The sequence below is a fragment of the Mya arenaria genome, chromosome 11 (genome assembly GCF_026914265.1).
Source record: "Mya arenaria isolate MELC-2E11 chromosome 11, ASM2691426v1".
Lineage (NCBI taxonomy): Eukaryota > Metazoa > Mollusca > Bivalvia > Myida > Myidae > Mya > Mya arenaria.
The window spans coordinates 4692475-4713614 of record NC_069132.1 but is presented as its reverse complement, the minus strand read 5'-3'; the positions used below and the strand labels follow the sequence as shown (position 1 = coordinate 4713614).

The 21140-nt window shown below is 36.1% G+C and overlaps 1 protein-coding gene across 1 annotated transcript; it reads right to left on the bottom strand.

Annotated features, from left to right (window-relative positions):
- Window positions 1-1141: 1141 nt before the first annotated feature.
- Window positions 1142-21099, bottom strand: LOC128207995 (exonuclease 1-like). Its single transcript, XM_052911239.1, has 15 exons — window positions 21037-21099; window positions 20383-20554; window positions 18200-18319; window positions 17407-17530; window positions 16762-16899; window positions 15950-16165; window positions 14977-15116; window positions 9990-10134; window positions 8307-8490; window positions 7318-7455; window positions 6402-6660; window positions 4906-5878; window positions 4561-4597; window positions 1530-1657; window positions 1142-1255 (listed from the first exon to the last, which is right to left on the bottom strand). The coding sequence occupies exons 2-15, from the start codon at window positions 20541-20543 to the stop codon at window positions 1253-1255; spliced, it is 2766 nt and encodes a 921-aa protein (XP_052767199.1). The 5' UTR covers window positions 20544-20554; window positions 21037-21099; the 3' UTR covers window positions 1142-1252.
- Window positions 21100-21140: the final 41 nt, after the last annotated feature.

Below are 21140 nucleotides of genomic sequence, written 5' to 3'. Positions count from 1 at the left end.
AATAGGGAATTTTGTTAAGTATTTTAAAGACATTATTTCCTAGATAGAATTTACATTACTAAAGACAAATCTTAAGGTTTTGATTTTAGAACATACTTTGCACGCCATCTAAACTTTTTATGGTGCAATTTGACGCAAGAAATAATTAATTAGCATTTTAAATATTGCCACAAGACAAGGCGTCCATAATGCTACAGACGAGTCTTCAACAAGGGAGGTAATTGTGTGATGACAATAAAAAAGGAGTTCCATATGGGTACTTGTTTTATCTTTGCCCGTGGGCAAGATAAGAATTTCTAGCTTGGTTAATTTTTGGATCTACTTATCTGAGGTGGGAGAAATAAATTTCTAGTAAATTTATATACGGTGTCGATAGTTTCAATAAGGCTTACTCTTTTATACACGTTACTTTTGTTGTGGTTAAGTATGACCTTTATACCCAACCACACATATAATACACATAAACGCTTGTTAATTTAGATGATTGACTTGGTTTGAAATAAAAGCCTTAAAATAGTGTGTTGATGCTCCTTCACAAGTTATTTTTTGGATAGTTGGCATATCAAAATCCATTGATTGGTCAATACTTACTGGACAACATGACCAATCAATAACCATTTACGACAGTTTATCCAGAACCGTTTAACCAGTGGCTGCTGCACTCTTTAATCGTATACATGTGATCTTAGGGTAGTCGACCCACAAATACTGGGAATGTGAATTCTGGATGCCTGGTGACCCTATATTGTTTTTTTATAATTTGAAAGGATTTTGTGAGTGAAAAAAATAATGTAAAAACATTACTTAACTATGGCTTGAAAAATATGCCCAATTTCAGTTGAAATAAAGAGCAAATAAAGAAACTGTAACAACCTGATGTATTATGTACTTTGGTCATATATTTTGAAGTTAAGAAATCAGCAATGATATACCTTTTAAATTATACAAAAATTGTACGAGATCACCAGGCTTTACATTCAAATAACTTTCACATTAAGGTTACTACAGCTACAGGAAAACTAGCTTACATGTGGGCCAGGTTCCTAAACAATCAACATGTATTTTAAACAATCATAGCAGTAAGACATATAAACACAACGATAGTTAACTGATAATAATCATTTATTCCATGCAATTCATATTTCATTAGAATTCAATTTAAATGTTTATCTTGTAAAAGGTTTTGTGGAAAAGTATCACATCAGGCATTCCCCTTGGTCAGAGGAATCAAGTCATTGGGAAGTCGGGCCATTCACTGAAAGAGTAAAAATGTGCATCACTACCGGAAAATAATGCCCTGACAAAGTCATAATCATTATCAATATCTAATAAAATCACTTTCCATTTCTACCATTTTCATTCATCAGAGGTTTGACAACCCTAAGACAGGTACAGACTTAAATGATAATTTACAGTGGATTTAGGAGAAGATTTTTCAGTTAAATCAGATGTGTTTACATAATCAAATACAAAACAGTTACCTAGCAGACCTGTGAGGCCCAATCGTAAAAATAAGTAGACACTCATACCTGTTTATTGTAAGAGAACTTGGCAAACATATCTTTCAACTTTGGCTGGTTTTTGTCGAGTGAGTCACTTGAGGATTTCCGTGACTTTCTTGACAAACCCGATACTCGACAACCCGGTTTCACACCACCTGAAAAACAAGTGGAGGGGACTATTGGTCTTTAAAAAAATAAAGCATTGTAGTCATTCAGGAGCCATTTAAGAGAGGCAACTTAAGTAACCTTAAATTGGATATCCTTAAAATCAACAACTCCTTCTCTGTTTTATTGCACAGGTTGAAGTTTTATGCTATAAGGGGCACAATATAATAGGTTGATACCAATTTTTTGTTAATGCATTTCAATGTTTTACATTTGAATATATTAGATATATATCAGAAATGTTGAATGTTTTTTGAAAACAATTGACATATTAAGATCTACTTTACATGTATTTTCATTAGAATCTTATTGATCTGCTTTTATGTGTCCATTACAATATGCCATATGGAGTCCCGTATGCAATAAGAAAGAGCATGAACACACATCACCCCATTTAAGCATCTTGCAATTAATTTACATTTGCCTAAAGGCTGATATGTTTTTACTGTACACAAATCATACAATGTTTTCGTTTTTTTAATGTATTTTTTAAATCAACCTATATTGCGTTATAACGTAAAATCTACCTTTGAAATATTAAGTTTTTTAAAACTGAAAATACCATTTTAAAGCACAGGTTTTCTTCAGGAAACATTACAACTTAAAGTTTCCAAAGATGCTTTTGTTATCTGGTCTGGGGGAGTGGTCTAGTGCTTTAGGTTTTGACCTAGTTACCTAGTTTTTGACCCCATGTGACCTTGAGGCAAATTTTGAAAAAGTTTCATGAAGATTCTAGAGGATATATTGCCTCTGTTTTCACTTTTAAGTTTTCTTTAAGGTTTGATGATGCGACATAGTTTTGACCCCATGTGAACCACTTCAGGAGCAAAATTCTGACCACAGTTTGAACAAAGTCTGACCAATCAATACCAATATTTGGTTCTGAACAAGATTTATGAAATATTCAACCTAGTTTCTGACCTCATGTGATCCAGTTTCAAACTAGTCATTAATTTCATCAAGGAAAACATTCTGATTCAAAAGATTTGTTTTTAAAGATTTGACGCAGAGACTGTTTTTGACCCCATGTGACCCACTTTAAAATATTGTGAGATTTCATCAAGGAAAACATTCTGTCCAAGTTTGAATCTTATGATCCTACTGACTCTCATGTGACCTAGTTTTAAATTAGTACAAGAGTTCATTAAGGGGAAACACTCTGATTAAATTTAATGAATAGTGGACAAAAACTAATGCCTCTAGTGTGTTTAATCTTTTTCTCTAAGATTTGACCTTGAGAACTAGTTTTTGAATCCTTGTATTCTAATTTTACAAGCAGTCCAGCTATTAAGAAAGTAGACAATCTGATCAAGTTTGAACATCATCTGACCAATCCGTAGCAAAATATTGTTCCAGAGAGAAAGAAAGGTGACGGAGGGACGGACTGCGGGCGGACAACGACAAAAAATATCAGGGTGGATTGTTGAGTACCGTTGCATCAAGTCTCAATGCAATACATCAAGTAGTTGCTGAGATATTTACCTATGTGTGCTTACATGCAAAACCTTAACAAGAATTTTGAAGTTGAATAATAAAGGCCCATTATTTTCAAATGAGTGTAATCTTACTTAATTAACTAGAACTCCGCGAGTCGGATGTGTCGCCTGACGAATTATTTACTGTCGACATTATAGCTGTTAGATTGGCATTTTATTCATTTATAGACAATGATGTTGCCATTTAACTTTCAAGTGTAGGTGGCATTTGAACCCTCAATCAGATATACCTACGGAATAAGTTTCAGGTTGAAACCTCCTATAGTTTACGAGATATGCCACAGACAAAACATAAGCAAGAAAATTAACAAAGGGCAATAACTCTAAAAATATGGCAGCAAGAGTAACGATTCTTGTGCACTGCACTTGCCCTTAATGACATCTATCTAGCTATGAAGTTTCAAGTTGATACCTCTTATATTCTTCAAGATATGCCCCGGACAAAACTTTAAGCATGAAAATTAACAAAGGGCAATAACTTTACAACTAAGAAAGCAAGAGTTACTGTTATTGTGCACTGCACTTGCCCTCAATGAGATCTATCTAGCTATGAAGTTTCAAGTTGATACCTCTTATATTCTTCAAGATATGCCCCGGACAAAACTTTAAGCATGAAAATTAACAAAGGGCAATAACTTTACAACTAAGAAAGCAAGAGTTACTGTTATTGTGCACTGCACTTGCCCTCAATGAGATATATCTAGCTATGAAGTTTCAAGTTGATACCTCTTATATTCTTCAAGATATGCCCCGGACAAAACTTTAAGCATGAAAATTAACAAAGGGCAATAACTTTAAAACTAAGAAAGCAAGAGTTACTGTTATTGTGCACTGCACTTGCCCTCAATGAGATCTATCTAGCTATGAAGTTTCAAATTGATACCTCTTATATTCTTCAAGATATGCCCCGGACAAAACTTTAAGCATGAAAATTAACAAAGGGCAATAATTTTAAAACCAAGAAAGCAAGAGTTACTGTTATTGTGCACTGCACTTGCCCTTCATGAGATCTATCTACATATGAAGTTTCAAGTTGATAACTCTTATATTCTACAAGATATGCCCCGGACAAAACTTTGAGCATGAAAATAACAAAGGGCAATAACTCTAAAAATATGGAAGCAAGAGTAACAGTTCTTGTGCACTGCACTTGCCCTCAATTAGATCTATGTACATATGAAGTTTCAAGTTGATACCACTAATAGTTTAGGAGATATACCCCGGACAAGCGAAAATGGGACGCGGACGCCGCCGCCGCCGACGACAAAAGTAACCCCTATATGTCGTCTTTTCAGGCGACACAATAAAGTAGATTGAATAGTTGGGAACACATATCTTAAGTTTCAAATAGTGAAGCTAAAAATAAACAGAGTAATCAAAAATCTATTAAAACTTACCCAACTTTAAACCTGGTTTTGGCTTTAAATCCTCTTTCTGAAAGAAATAACACATATATTACAAGTTACAACACAAAGCTGTGTCCTTTCTTCCCCACAAAGATTGCTCCTTTTCATATAAGCTTACACATCTAAACAAAACAGATGGTTTATGTTACTCCTTACTCTTAAATCTTTTTTAAATAATGCAAAACAAGTATATGACATTTTAAAGAATTGTTTTACAACATCTTCTGTCATATGTTATAAAAGGTTCTTCAATAACTATAGTAGAAACTATGTTGAATTTCAAGTTACACAGGCGGAAATCAATATAATATTATTGAATGAAACCTCCAAGTTTACCTTTGGCTTCGTAAGGGAGTCTGCCTCAGCACCGACATCCTCATCATCTGACTCAATAATGAACACCACCTTCGCAGGGCCATCTCCAGAGTCAGTTTGAGGTTCATCCTGTGTGTCTCCTCGATCAGATATACCCTTGGAGATGACTGTTGACCCTTGTGAATCACTGGGAGCAGGTTTGAAATATATACTCAGACTTGGTACCCTCTTTACAGATTTATTAGAGTTATCAATGACAGTATTGTCTCCATCCTGGCTGAGTGAAGGAAGACTGGGGAGAGAGTCTTGACTCCCTGCTGTTTGCTGGGACATATACATGGAGTCTATGCTATAGGGGTAACTGTCTGATATGGAGCAGCGGGCATCACCCAGCTCTGAGGGGCTTGTATCTCCTAGTTCTGGTTCTTTCTCACTTAATGATGTGTCTTGCTCGCTAACTTCCAAGTCTTTATCAGTAAATCCTGCATCTTTATCACATGTTTCATTATCATTATCACAGTCTGTCTTGCTGTCTATATCAGAGTTAATCATGCCTCCTGTATCAGCTGTAGCGCTGCTATTGAGGATGGATGTTGAATTTGATTTACTTGATGAAACAACTTTTTTGAAAGGATTATGTACAGATTTGGTTGAGTCCAAAGAGTCTGAACTTCCTTGTTTGTTGAATTTGAACTTCGACCAGTTGAATGCAGAATTAGATGCTGGGGAAGATACATCACTCTGGGATGTTTTTGTAAACTTAAATAGCCCTGATGAACTTTTCCTATCTTTTGTAGATGGAGACATAGTCCTTGGAGAATCTACACTAGGCACACTGTCTTTAGTGTCTGTTTCAGGGTTGTCACATATTTCTGTACCCGTCTCATTGTAAACATTCTCGGTGTTTGAATGTGCTGGTCTGAAACCGCTTATACTGGTCTGTTTGGATATCTCTGCATCTTTAGAAGCTCCACGGGATACAGGGGAAAAGAACCTGTAAAGAAACATTGTGCTGTGCAACAGAAGGTATAAGTGTTCAACAATTACTGCTCATTACCATTTTGGATTGCCTTTCAAAGCTATCATCCCTTGTCATGCAAGTCTACTCAAGTGAAAATGACTGCACATTAAACCATTCACTCCATACTTTATCAAGACTTATAATTGATTATTCTGCATTCATTGGTAGAAAAGAAGTTTATAATCTATTTATATAAATCCATTTCCAATATGCAACATGGTTCTATACAATCCTCACAAAATAATTTGCTGTATGTATGTAACTAACATAATAAACAGAACAAATTGGAATTAATTTTATATGTTCTGTTATAGATGTCCGCCTCCGATCCAAGTGGTTGTGGGCTCGATCTCCACAGGGGACCTTTTTCATTGCCTCTCAAAACAGACAGCATAACTGGGAAAGGGTCTCGAGCATGATACTATAAGCTGTTACCTTATCAATGACACAATCAAGCCCCCAAAAAAATCATTAAAATATGGGAGTAAAATCCAACCTGCTCTTGACCTCTACAGGCTTGGGTTTCTCTGCATTCAGGTTGAACCTGAGTCTCTTGCTGGGAGACCTACAGGCAAACATATTCCTGGTGGGAGATTTAACATGATTCTCCTTCTCCTCCTCATCCTTGGATGGGCTACTAATGAGGGTCGGATGGGCCTCACGCAGGGAGTTAAAGAATGCTGGAGTGCGCTTTCCACCGGGGTTGGCAGGCTCTGGTTCAGGTTCTGAGTCAGACTGATCAGGGGGTTGTGTACCTGTAGGGCAAGGATATGGAATACCAGGACATGTACAAGTACACAATGGACTAAACCAACCAGCTTTTACTTGAAGAAGTCCTTTATAAAAATGGGTCTATTATATTCAATTTTTCGCATGACTGTCTGTTACGAGTAAAATATTACCATTACATATCTCATATACCCAGGTGTAACTTTTCATTGACATAATCCTAGTGCCCTATCAATTTAGCATCATAAAATAAATTAAAACTTCCTCTTTGGTGATGTTTGTGTCACGTTATAAACTGAAGCTTACATTAGTTAGCATTTAATAAATTTTATAAAAACTTGTTGCGCCAAAGGCTCTTTATAACTTTTCCTAAACTTGTTTCATCATTTTTGTACCAACTGGACAATTAATAAATATCCTATATTTATTGCTATACAATGTAGTTATATTTATATGCCGTAAAAGCTCTAAAGCGGACAATGGCTTTATTACTCATCCTTTAATTATTATCAAATGGCAAAAGAAACAACTTCAATCAGCTGGAAACAAGTTCTTGTTACCGCGTAAACTCTATCTGAAAATTTGTGCAACAAAAAAAAAAATGTAACTAGAAAGTTTGCTTAATCTTTAACATGACAAGGATTGTTCAACACTAATCCATGAAGTGAGATGTAGATATCAACCTTGAGAGTCGCTCTTCTTAGCAAACATGAATCTATGTAGATCATCTCCGACGTCAGGCCGAACCTTTTTCTCTGGAGGACCATCCCCATACATGTTGGTCAACTCAGAATTTGTCTTGGATAACTCACAATCCTCATCTGAAAATTTACAATGTATAACTGACCAGTGTTATTTTTTTTACCAATTTGGGAAGGGGGTCAGGGCATTTCTGTTTGGGAAAAATATGCCATTTTGACTAAATTTGGGAATTCCCATTTATTATAGAAATTAAGGAAAAAAAACTTACACTGTTATAAGACAAAGACAGTGGAAGTAAAACACTGTCATAAGGTTACTTTATTTAAAAAAAACATCAAATTTATATACAGATTTATGTTTTGAAGGGTTCAATTTTATTTGCTAAAACATTTACTCGCAACTCTATTCCTTCTTTTGAAGTCACACCTGGGAACAAAATATATGATTTGATACATGTTTTGGCATTTGAATTGGGGCCACTTTCACTTCGCACACGAAGATCATTCACACTTTATTTTTTTTACAAAATCATGTCAGTGTAAATTTGCATTACATGAATATATATACAGACTTAATATTGACATAAGCATCACATCTATTATATGAACAATGAGAACTTGCCATGTAGGAGCACTGAAATTCCATTCTTCCTCTTTCATTTTTAAACAGTGCAGCTATCCACTGTGTCAGTGCATTCAGATAGGGAGAGGGGTTTACTTACAATACCCACAATTGAAAAAGTAGAACATACAGTGCTGGCTCAACACATTGTCAACAAAAGGTGTTCCCACCTAAAACAGCACATATTCAGTAAAATCTAGGGTTATGACATACTTTCTTGTGTAGCATGCATACATGATTTACATAGTGTTTATGAACTAACAGAAAATAGGCAAAACAATATTCCCACAACCCTCCCTGATTCCACCATCCCCATCCCCACCCCTACTCTATAAAATATGTTCCCTACCTTGGTGAGCCCTTTTCCTGGGACTCCTCCTAAGAGGTCTTCTAACCTCCACCTCACGCCCCCTCATGTTAGGACGCTCTGGAGTTTGGGTTTCCTTGAGGGCCGCCCTCGGCTTCACCCGGTATCCACGACTCCACATGCTCAGCATGTGCAACATTTCGGGCTTCTTCTTCCCGTACTTTGGCTGACATTTATAATACAAGCACTGTTCATAAGCATTAAACAGAAATAAGCATGATCAATTGTGATTTAACTAATAAAGTACCCAGTAAGGTTAGTAATGTCAAGAACTAATAAAATATTTCAATACATCTTTAAACAAGAGATGTTTGTCAAACATTATGCCCCCCCTGAGCGCCATGTTGTCAGGATTATATGGACAATTGAATGAAATATGCATGGACCAAAATGACAGCTGATTTGTTGCTGTTTTAAGATTATGACCATTAAAGTGTGAGGATAAAGTGTGTTATAACCGTCATGACCTTTGACTCTATGAACTCAAAATCCAGAGTCATCAGCTGGTCACCAGAAACCTAAATGTCAAGTTTGAGGGCCATGGGTGCAGGCATTGTTAAGTTATCACAAGACAAGTTTTTTTCATTCAAGGTCACTGTGACCTTGACCTTTGACCCGATGACCCCTTAAATCATAAGGGGTCATCTACAAGTCAGATGCAACTCCAAGTCAAGTTTGAAGGCCATGGGTTCAGGCATTTTGAGTTATCACTCGGACAACCTTTTACCATTCAAGATCACTGTGACCTTGACCTTTGGCTCTATGAATCTACTGGTCAGGCTTAACATCCATGTCAAGTTTAATGATCATAGGTTCAGGCATTGTTGAGATATCAGTGGGGGAAGATTTGTTACCTTTTTTGCGTTAAAGGTTACTGTGACATTGACCTTGGCCTGATGACCCCCAAAGTCGATAGGGGTCATCTACTGGGCAGGCCCAACCTTCATGTCAAGTTTGATGACCATAGGTCCAAGAATTGTCGAGTTTGCTTTCAAGGTCACTGTGACCTTGACCTTTGACCCCTAAAATCAATAGGGGTCATCTACTGGTCAGGCCCAACCTCCATGTCAAGTTTGAGGGCCATGGGTGCAGGCATTGTTGAATTATCACTCGGACAAGCTTTAAAATTATTTTACCATTAAAGGTCACTATGACCTTGACCTTTGACCTGATGACCCCCAAAATCAATAGGGGTCATCTACTAGTCAGGCCCAACCTTCATGTGAAGTTTGATGACCATACGTCTAGGAATTGTTGAGTTATCACTCGGACAAGCTTTGGTCTACCGACGGACCGACCGACCGACATACCAACATGCCTGTGCAAAACAATATACCCCTCTTCTTCGAAGGGGGGCATAATTAATGACAGAGTGCATATACATTTGACAGCAAATTCAATATGTAAATATGGAATTCAATTCATTCCATTAATTTGGATAAAAGCATTTCAACTGTAAATAAATTCTTTCTTTTTTTGAAGCCTTCCATTACATTTTTTTTATTCTTAAACATTAAAGAATGCAATGATTAATTTACCAAATTATGTATCACCAAAGGTAAATATCAATTTCTTGAAAAAATTAATACTTCAAATTATCAATGTCACCATTTGACTATGTGTTTCACCTTTAGTTCAAGCATCAGAACTCTATAAAATATTTACCACAAATCTCTCAGGATCAAAATCAGCAAACTTTTCGCCATTGTAGATATTAATGTTTCCCAGTGCTATCTGTAGGGCTTTTTCCTGGGGCATGTAGGAGCCAGCATACGCCATTTCCTTCGGATCCACATCAGGGCCATAGGAACTTAAAGCAAGAAATTTACCAAACATTATACATCAACAAACAAATAGGTTATCAATAAAAAGTTCCATTATTCCATTATAGTTTTCACTGGTAAACTCACTTATTCAGCTACATATAAAGTCTTAACAGGCCAATAAAAATAATGCTGTGGTTACAGTAACCCAACCAACCATATATTTATAGTTCTGACCTTAATTATTTTTTGGCCAAAAAAATAAAAATAAAAACATATTACTAGTATTCATTATTCTTGAAAATATAAACCATGTGGCACTTTGAATTAACTTTTAATGATCCTGTTTGAATGTATTGTGTTACTTCCTTGGCCATCTTAATAATGTCAGAATGTGTATTTATTATATGCCTTTCAACTTCCTGTTTCATATCCAACAGTGAAAATATAGCTAGCCATATTGAACAAAAGCTGTTGTGGGCAGCACGCTGGACAACAGAATACTCTGTCTTAGAAATGAATGCATTTAAGATGTTATGTGTGCCTGTCAAAAACAATCAAGAAAACAAGAGCTGTCACAGTACAAGACGTATGCCCCCGAATGTGACATTGACCTATGAACACGGTCAGTACATGAAAAGTTGATCTTGCCTTTATGTGTCAAATACATATGGTAAGTTATTTTAAATTGCCTCTGAACATAAAACAAGAGATGTTTGTCAAACATTATGCCCCCCTGAGGCCAAAATTTTTTTTTTGTTTCGTTAGGGTTACATCCTTTTAAACAAGAGGCCCAAAAGGGCATATGCTCTACTGGCATGGCTCTTGTGGTCATTTTCAATCCAGAGCATGTACGTTTGAGTTATAGGCAACAAATATATAGTTCACTTTTAGTGTTTGGGTTAGCTGAAAACGCTGCACGTTCAACATCTGAGGACAGGAAGTGTTGTAAGCAGATTAGTTGCATGAACTATTTTAATATGTGCCAAGTAAAGGTAATCTGGTAAAAAATATTTGCTCTCAAAACTGTACTAATCGTCAAAATTTCATTTCTGTAGCTTTAAAAATAAAAGTCGGTCAAAGGTCAAAGTCAAGGACATCCGAGGACAACATTAATGCTTGTTTGCAAAACTGTTCACATGGTCAAAATTTCATTACTGTACCTTTAAAAATTAATAAGTAAGTCAAAAGGGGTGGGGCCAGCTTTTGCCAAAGGGGCATTATTTCAAATGTTTTCAATTGCATCATATGATGCTCCACAACAAATATCAAAGGTATGGGCCTTGTGGTTTGAAACAAGAAGATTTTGAAAATATTTCTTAAAAAGTCTCTAGGAAAATTGTGACACCCAGGGCAGTGCCAGTTTTGACCCAAGGGGCATAATTTAAACATCCATGGTAGTGAACCACTAAATAAAGCCTTGTTCAAAATAGCAAGGATTTGCATAGTGCTTTCAGACAAACAGGTTTTTAATATTTCCCAATTTAAGGGGGGGGGGGGGGGGAGTCCGTCCCTTACAAAGAAAAGAGAACTCTTCCCTGGGCCTCTGCCAATGTCGCCGAGGTCGTTTGCATTTGCCGGACTGGTCCCTTGCGGGACAATCTCCGTGGGGGGGGGAGGAGGGGGGGGGGGGGGCAGTAATGACCCCAGGGGCATAATTTGAACAAACCTTCACAAGCAATTGTGACTTTACATGTAAACTTGGCTAAAAATAGACTTCACTCATGTAGACTTGGCTAAAAATAGACTTAGCTTTAAATAGCATTTTTTATACTTTCAAGACCCATAATCCAGGCATGCATGGGCAGATCTGGCTGGTTTTCAAAAGGAACCAAGTTGTAATGGATATCTAAATACTGTACAAGTTTCATCGAGATACAATCAAAACTGAAGACTGTATCATGTTCACAAGCAATTGTTTACAGACAAACAGATTTTTTAATACTTTCAAGGCCCATAATCTAGGCATGCATGGGCGGATCTGGCTGGTTTTCAAAAGGAACCGAGCTCTAATGGATATCTAAATACTGTACAAGTTTCATCGAGATACAATCAAAACTGAAGACTGTATCGTGTTCACAAGCTAGTGTTTACACAAAAGCATTTTTTTATACTATCAAGGGCCATAATCTAGGCATGCATGGGCAGATCTGGCTGGTTTTCGAAAGGAACCGAGCTCTAATGGATATCTAAATACTGTACAAGTTTCATCGAGATACTATCAAAACTGAAGACTGTATCGTGTTCACAAGCTATTGTTTACACAATAGCATTTTTTTATACTATCAACGGCCATACTCTAGGCATGCATGGGCGGATCTGGCTGGTTTTCGAAAGGAACCGAGCTATAATGGATATCTAGATACTGTACAAGTTTCATCGAGATTCAATCAAAAATGAAGACTGTATCGTGTTCACAACCAATTGTTTACGCAATAGCATTTTTTTATACTATCAAGGGCCATAATCTAGGCATGCATGGACGGATCTGGCTGGTTTTCGAAAGGAACCGAGCTCTAATGGATATCTAGATACTGTACAAGTTTCATCGAGATACAATCAATACGTACACATTACCATCGCATGAAAATAGGTAGGGTAGGAAGGCTTTTTTTTTTTATTAGGCTTTATATAAGAATGTCATTTTCATCATTGTATAATGGTGTTAAAGTTATCTTCTGTATAAGCATTTAAGGTTTTCAACTACAAAGTGAAAAGCAATTTCAAAAAAAATTTTTTTTTTTTTTTTTTTTTTTCCAACTGACTATAAAAACTGTAGGGTCGGTGCCTATTCCGTAGGTAGGGTCGGGTAACCCGAACCAAATGTTGTTGTTTTTTTAAGCCTGAGCGCCATGTTATCAGGATTATTTGGGCAATTGAATGAAATATGCATGGACCTCCAAGTTTTAGGGCCATGGGTGCAGGCAGTGTCAAGTTATCACACAGACAAGCTTTTTGCGTTCAAGGTCACTGTGACCTTGACCTTTGACCCCTTAAATTGAAAGGGGTCATCTACAGGTCAGGCCGAACCCCCTAATCAAGTTTGATGATCATAGGTCCAGGCTTTGTTGATATATCACTGGGAGAAGCTTTGTTAACTTTTTTGTGTTAAAGGTCACTGTGACCTTGACCTGATGAAACCCAAAATCAAGAGGGGTCATCTACTGGTCAGGCCCAGCCTTCATGTCAAGTTTGATAACCATAGGTCCAGGAATTTTTTAGTTTTCCTTCAAGGTCACTGTGACCTTGACCTTTGATCTGACGACCCCCAAAATAAATAGGGGTCATCAACTGGTCAGGCCCAACCTACAAGTCAAGTTTGAAGGCCATGGGTGCAGGCATTGTCGAATTATAACTCTGACAACCTTTCATCATTCAAGGTCAATGTGACCTTGACCCTTGGTCCGATGAACCCCAAAATCAAAAGGGGTCATCTACTGGTCAAACCCAACCTTCAAGTCAAAATTGAGGGCTGTGTGTGCAGACATTGTCAAATCACCAATCAGACCTTTTATCATTCAAGGTCACTGTGACCTTGACCTTTGACCCAATGACCCTAAAATCAATAGGGGTCATCTACTTGTCAGGTCCAGCCTCCATGTCAAGTTTGATGACCATAGGTCTAGGCATTGTTGATTAATCAATCGGACAAGCTTTAAAATCTTTTTATCATTTGAGGTCACTGTGACCTTGACCTTAGAGGTAGGGACACATGTCTTGCACACAACATGTCGTCTTGATATGTCGAACACATAAGGCAAGTTATTTTAAAATATGTCCGTACAGGAGAAAGTCACAGCCAGGACACGACAACCTATACTCTATGTCCTTATATGCAGCATTCCATTGTGAATAAACACTAAGTGTGACCTTGACCTTAGAGGTAGGGACACAGGCTTTGCACTCGACACGTAGTCTTGGTATGTCAAACACATGTGGCAAGTTATTTTAAAATATGTCCTTACAAGAGAAAGTTACAGGCTGGACACGACAACCTATACTCTATGTCCTTATATGCAGCATTCCATTGTGAATAAACACCTAAGTGTGACCTCGACCTTAGAGGTAGGGACACAGGTCTTACAGGGGACACGTCATCTTAGTATGTTGAACACATATAGCAAGTATTTTAAAATATGGCCATACAAGGGAAAGAAACAGCCCGGGCACGACAAAGTATACTCAATGTTCTTATTTGCAATATTCCATTGTGAATAAACACTAAGTGTGACCTTGACCTTAGAGGAAGGACACGGGTCTTGCACGCAACAATTCGTCTTGGTATGTCGAACACATGTGGCAAGTTATTTTAAAATATTTTAAAATTGTTTTTATTTTCAGGAATATGCACTAAATCATTAATGAGATTTATTTATGACAACATTACTGGAATGGAAATCTCTAGAAAAGACACGCAACATCTAAGTGTAGTTTCATCAGTTTAAACTAAAAAGCTGTGTTTTTAATCATGAAAATAATATAAGGTAGTCTCTACGGATACCCATTTACACACTGAACTGGACATGAAACATGACATGAAAAGCTTCCTATTATAAACTCCCCTGTTTACAAACTTTGTAGACAACAAAATAATCTTTTCCCTACCTGCCTAGCTTTTGTCAGCATGTCACAGTAATGCACCAGTCAATTGTAACCACGCCACCTCCCACCTCCCCCAAGGTCCAGGGGTATGGCGGGGATAGTTGTGGGGCTGTGGTTCCAATTGAATGGTGCATGACCACAGCACTACTTTTAATATGGCCTTATTGATAATTTCCTTACTTTTATATGAATAATCATATTGGATTAAATCAATCATGCTAAGAAATAAGGAACAGTAACTGAAGTGTAAATGTTTACTTAATTCATATTAGTGAATATGGTGTTACTTCAGAGGTACCAGCTTCCTTTTAAGGGGATCAAACACCAGTTGGTACAGGAATGTATTGTCTGCAGCCTTGAAGCCTTCTATATACTCCGGTGGCACCGTAATGTTGCACTTCAGGTATGTTGAGAGTTTCGTCAGCAACTGAATAGAACAGATTTTTTCCCATGAGATCTGGATACATAACTGAACTGGCTTGATTGTTCTATAAATCAGGGGCTCTAACAGTTGATCAATTGTCAATCCTGACATGTCTGTTTGAGTATGAGGGATTCATGCCCGAAGTAAGATAAAGGGGCTAAGACCCCTTTTGAAAAAAAACCTGAAGTCATTTATATTCATTTCAAGGTACTTCCTCCTGTTTTGGATACAAATGAACTTGCTCAGAACCACTGATAAATATAGCAATTCGTTAACAGTTTAAGTGAGAGGGTTTTTCATCGAGGGTTTTTAAAATAGTAATGATCTATATTTCTTATTCTTAAATAATATTGGTCCCTCTGTCCATTACTCAATAAAGGAACCTTGGATGATTTATTGCGCATGAAACAACACGCTGAAAGAAGAGAAGAAAGAACATATAAAGACAAAAAGCTTTATTTACCATTACATTGTGAAAAACTAGTGCCAAATTATTTCTTATCATAATTAATATACACAAAAGTAATCGCTATGTTACCATGTTTGGTTATCCAATGGTTTTTCATTCCAATGCTTGAAATAAACCACTCAGGTTTACACCTCTCAAGCTATGTTTAATTAAGATAACAGTTTGAGACATCAGACAAGAACTCAATCATTAAAAATTCTTAACCCTTTCATTCATAGATATCCTCATTAATAGGCTCATAGCCTTTTTACTCTTCAGTTATATAACAAGGAGATCAGTAAGGGGGGGCTGATGTGGCCACTACTCTATGACACAGAAGAAAAGATTTATAATTTTTAAATTGCATCAGATCAGACTTTGTGCCCACCTGTTCCACTACTGCCTGTCTGGCAATCTTGAACACCTTCGTGGCCTTCGCAAGCCCAATGCCCGGGAGAGAGGGGAGGTAATCACAGCCTGACAGGATACAGATATAACGAAACTTGTCAAACGTGTAGTGGTCTGGCTGGATCTCCATCACCTCGTTAAGGCGACGCTGCTCTATGAGCACACCATTACCAGCATGGTCCATCTTGAACAGTACCTGAATGGAATAGACAATAAATTTTTGTTTGTTTTAAGAGTTTAATCTTAAACTTTAAACTAAAAGATGCAAGACATTATAGATTATAGCCAGGATCAATAAATCTAAGATAACAGAAGATAATTAAACAGAAAGTAATTTCTGCATTTAATCCAAAAATTGCAGCAAATGGTAGTAAGTCAATTTTAATCTTAAAATAGTTAAATGCGCACACATAACTCCTGCTCCACTCTGTCCAAAAAAACTTGGATATCCCACCAATGAACTCTGATCTTGTTCACTGTGTTCTAATATAAAATATATATAATATGACTACACAAGTACATATGTATATAAAAGAAATACATGTGTAAATAAGATTATATCTCTTCTGATCCATTCTGCTGTGCATCAAGAGTCCTTTACTCATCAATTTTCATGAGGTCTCATTATTCTAACACATGTGCATCAGCAGAATGCATAGTTTTAAAGTAATATGTGCACAAAACTATGCCTGGGACTCTTTTTTTCTCTGGGTCCAACCATATAAAAAATGAAGTTCCAAGGAAAGAATTCACAAAGAATAAAAATGATTGACTGTATCACTACTGCCATACCCTTTCACAGCCGAACAAAAGGAGATCGGAGTCCTCTGTGATGATAACCTGGGCCACCCCGATCTTGTTCAAGTATGCAAGTTGAGCGTCAGCCTCATACGGCGCCACTATACAGTCCACACTGTTGTTTCGGCACGTCTTAAAACATCATATTATAACAATTTATTATATACATTAAACTGCAGGTATTTAGAATTAATTTGTAGGTCAAAACATGTAAATATAATACTGACCTCATTTTTATAATAACTTTTTTGGTCATACATTCATAAAGTAATGGTAATAACTCAATTTCATGTGTAGTAAAATAAATATTGAAAATATCACACTAACCAAAACAGATTATATCAAGATTTTGTTTAAGTTCAACATAATTTATTGTTCTTTTTTTATAATATTTTATATATCGCACTCATATTGCATGGTATGATGTTACACTAAGGATATGGCATTATGCTGTAAGGGAAAACAAAGTAACCAGAAGAAACCCTCTTGTCTAGCTCGACAACCAGAATCCAAACTCATGCGATTGAACCCATAATGCCTTTACAGTGAGAAGGAAGATGTCATCAATTTTGGGTTCTCTTTTGCAGAATCTTATATTTCAAACTATTTTATAGTTATAATTCAACTGCTGTGACATACATTCATGAGTTGTAAGGCCATTTCTGGAGAGATGTCGATACATCGCTGGAGACATTCCCTCGCTTCCGCTCGCTTCCCTTCCCGAAGGAACTGCGCAGCCTTCTTACGGTTGATCTCTCTCTTTCTAAAAACAGAGATATGGTCTATTCTTAATCATATACCTTACATATTTATATTTTAAACAGTTTACATTTACTTACAGTGGATTTGATGAAATAAAATATTAAACAAGAGCGCCACAGAGCTAATGCTAAGGCTCGTCTATTTTCTAAGTAAAACAAGGGGCGTAATTTGACTTTAATTAAAGCAAGAGTAATGGGCCTTCTTAAACATTTGCACATTGTCATTAGTGATAATTACTAATGACAATGTGCAAATGTTCAAGAATATAAATATATAACAAAGTTTTATGTAATTACCATTTACATTTTCTTTCATTTATGGCCAAATCAATTTTTTGGGGGGACATAACTCAATATTTATTAAAACCAGAGTAATGGGCCTAGCAACACAAATGCCTTATATCACTAGTAATATGTGTAACAAGTTTTATATGCCAATGACTTGAATGTTTTTAAGTTGTTGCCCACGTCAGTTTTTCAACACTATCGCAATACCATGACCTTTTCTTTGAAAAACAGGAGAGCTCATAAAATGGCATTATTTTAATTCCATAAAATAACCATTAAGTTTAACTAAATTGAACTGATTATTATATACATGTAGTTACCATTCACACTTCATGAGATTAAATAACCAGATTTTAACAAAAACTTGAAAATCAAGATCTTACTCTCTCCTGGTCTTTTCAACATTTTTCTTCGACGGCAAGTGGCATCCATCAAAAACCATAATAGGTTTAATATTCTTTGATAGTAGATAATTGATGTACTTCATACAGTAGTATACATACCTGAAAGACAGAGAATACATGTCAATGATATAAATGCAGGTTAAAAGAAATATACCAACAACAGCATCTTTCATCATTTTCTTGGTCAAACTCACACATTAAGTACATAAACTGCCCCAAAATGCCCTTTTCCTCAAAGGGTACCGTAAATGACTGGGTATAAGACGATAAGGGGTATTAGACGCAGGGAAAAAAATCTGTGAAAAATCCGAGAAAAAAACTTTTAATCTATGTTTTTGGTTAAAAGACGCATAGAAAAAATGTCAAAATCGTCCGGCATTTTCAGCCACCATGTTTGTTGACAGTGACAAAAAAAAAAAATTCGTGAAAATGGCGATGGTTATCTTTAAAACCATACTGTCGAGAATGAAAAGTTATGTTAAGCAAAAAATATTTTGACAGTGCCCAACTTTGCTTTTTTATATGTAAGTTTGATTATTGTTTAATTCAATTTATTATTCAAAATAATATTGAATACCGCAATTCACAAGAGTTCGGACACCATAAATTAATTATTTTTTTCGCTCTCCGAATACATAGAAAATTATCATTTTTACATTTTATTTACATGTTTGTTTAACCTGCCTTTTTTCTTCATGTTTGCTTTTTGCCACTTATTAATTTATCCGTAGTAATCAATGGTCATAAACTTATTTATTACGCCTATAAGTGTAAATCCTTCATGAAGTTAATTAAAACACCATTTTATACATGCACTGAACTGAATAAACACATTTTATCGGCTTCAGATCAAAGAGTCACACTGTGTGACGTCACATAACTTACAGTTATGCCCACGAGGATCTCGTGGAGAGCATGGACATTGCTATGCAGGATTAATGTATAACTGTACGATTATTGCTTCATATAGTCTATAAGTGTGGTACAAGTTTGAAAGCTTATTGGCAGATCGTTTTACAAACATGCCATGTCGATGTTTCCTTAATCCCTTGATTGCCCTTGTTGTTTGTTTAATCCTCAAATAAATATATCACACTTCCTTTTCAACAGGCAATAAATCGTTTAGGATGGGTAGTAACTAATTAAATTGTCACAGTGGTGTATACGGTTAGGTAATCTAGCCAGGCAGTGTAAAGATAAAAATCAATAATCTTCGTCTGTGAAACTTGGTAGCTATGAAAGTTATGATTGATGTCCTTATAAATTATTTTGGGAAATAATTATGGGTGTCCAAATATTTAGAGTGTCCGAACTCTTAGGTGAATTACGGTAACTTTAATCGAAAAATATTTTTGTTGAAATTATAAACGTCTTACGATATACCGTATCCCGATCTTCAACTGCCGTTTTAACCCGTATATACTCGATCAATATGACGCGAGTACCATCCCTTTCTACATAAATCTAAACAAACTCTCGGCTTGAAATTGACCTCAGAAAAAAAGTTCAAAAAATTGTTACTGGGTATTATACGCAGGCATTTTTTTGCATCAAAATCTGAGAGAAAAAAGTGCGTCTAATACCCAGTCATTTACGGTAAAAAGAATGTTCCTGTTATCAGAATCAATTCGACCTATTAAACCAATGTAAATATGACCTGTCTTCATCACCAAAGGGGGGATTTTCAGTTTGTCAATGATATGTGTATTGAGTGAGAAGTAAAGCATAATGTTTTCCAAACCCTTACTATTTACATTACTCATTTTCCCCAGTTTTAAGCTGTAAACAGAACTTTCCTAATATTACTGGTACCAAACAGGCAAAAGAAGTGAAAAAGATCAAATATACATAGTTCATTTAAATACATGCAGTACAAACATAAACAATATTTCCTGAGGACCAATCATTCTTAACATGTGCATCAGCAGGATGCACTCAGCCCCTTAGTTAAATGTGCAAAAAACTATGCTTAGGGTTCAATTATTTGTTCAAGACCAATAGTTCTGAAATATCATTGTGTACTAACATTATAATAATCATTTTGTACTGGTACATTTAAAGTTATTTAAGAGAATGATAGATTAAAACTAAAATTATAAACAGAATCATGTGTGTTACATGCGAAATTTACACTTTCTTGATGTTGTTCCCTTCTCACTTACTGGTCTGTTTTTTCACCAAGAGCCAATTTCTCGGCACAGGAGAAGGCTCCCTTATGCAGCCAGCAGTATGCATCTATGGCTACAGTACATCCAGCAAATTGTGAGACATTCACAGGTTGGTGGATCTTCTTTAAAAATGGCAGCAATCCTTGAATTCCCATGATTGCTGGATCTGCAGAAGAAAGATAAATATATAGCTAGCATTGAGCAATGAGCATACAGCTGCACATGCATGCAAGGTATGCACTTGTTTTATCAAATTAATCTTCAAGATTTGAGCTGATTTCCAAGCTCATATCCGTACATACAATGTACTTCTCAATCCGAAATAACTTGTAAATTATAAGAGTTGTATGAAATATTAAAAAATACAATATGTAAAATTATATGAACAAAAGTGGATTATTTTTTTATTGTGTGCATTATAGAGTACAAGAACACATTTTTAATAAACCTCAGACCAAGAGGTCAACCTAGGCACCGAATCGCTCGATTCGGATAGTTCGACTGGCCAAAACTGCAGTCCAAATACCAGGTAACTACGGTCTTAAAATCTTCCAAAGACTCGTCGACGGTCATTTAGGTGGACTAAGACAATGTCACGATATTGACAGTTTTTAAAAAGTATACAAAAGGGAAGTTTAAGGCACCTACGTTGTAAATATAAAAGCTTAAAATCGACTTCTTAATTATTGAGATTCTGAAGATCCCGCGTCGGCCAGCTCTTTCGTAACATTGAAATGTTCGAATTAAAAATT

Excerpts from the sequence above, each read along its gene's own strand:
- LOC128207995 (XM_052911239.1), bottom strand. The coding sequence starts at position 20,543 with ATGGGAATTCAAGGATTGCTGCCATTTTTAAAGAAGATCCACCAACCT. Across the intron at positions 16,900-17,406 it reads TGGCCTTACAACTCATGAAT|ACGTGCCGAAACAACAGTGT; the intron begins GTATGTCACAGC and ends TGATGTTTTAAG. Across the intron at positions 8,491-9,989 it reads TTGATCCTGAGAGATTTGTG|CCAAAGTACGGGAAGAAGAA; the intron begins GTAAATATTTTA and ends TATAAATGTCAG.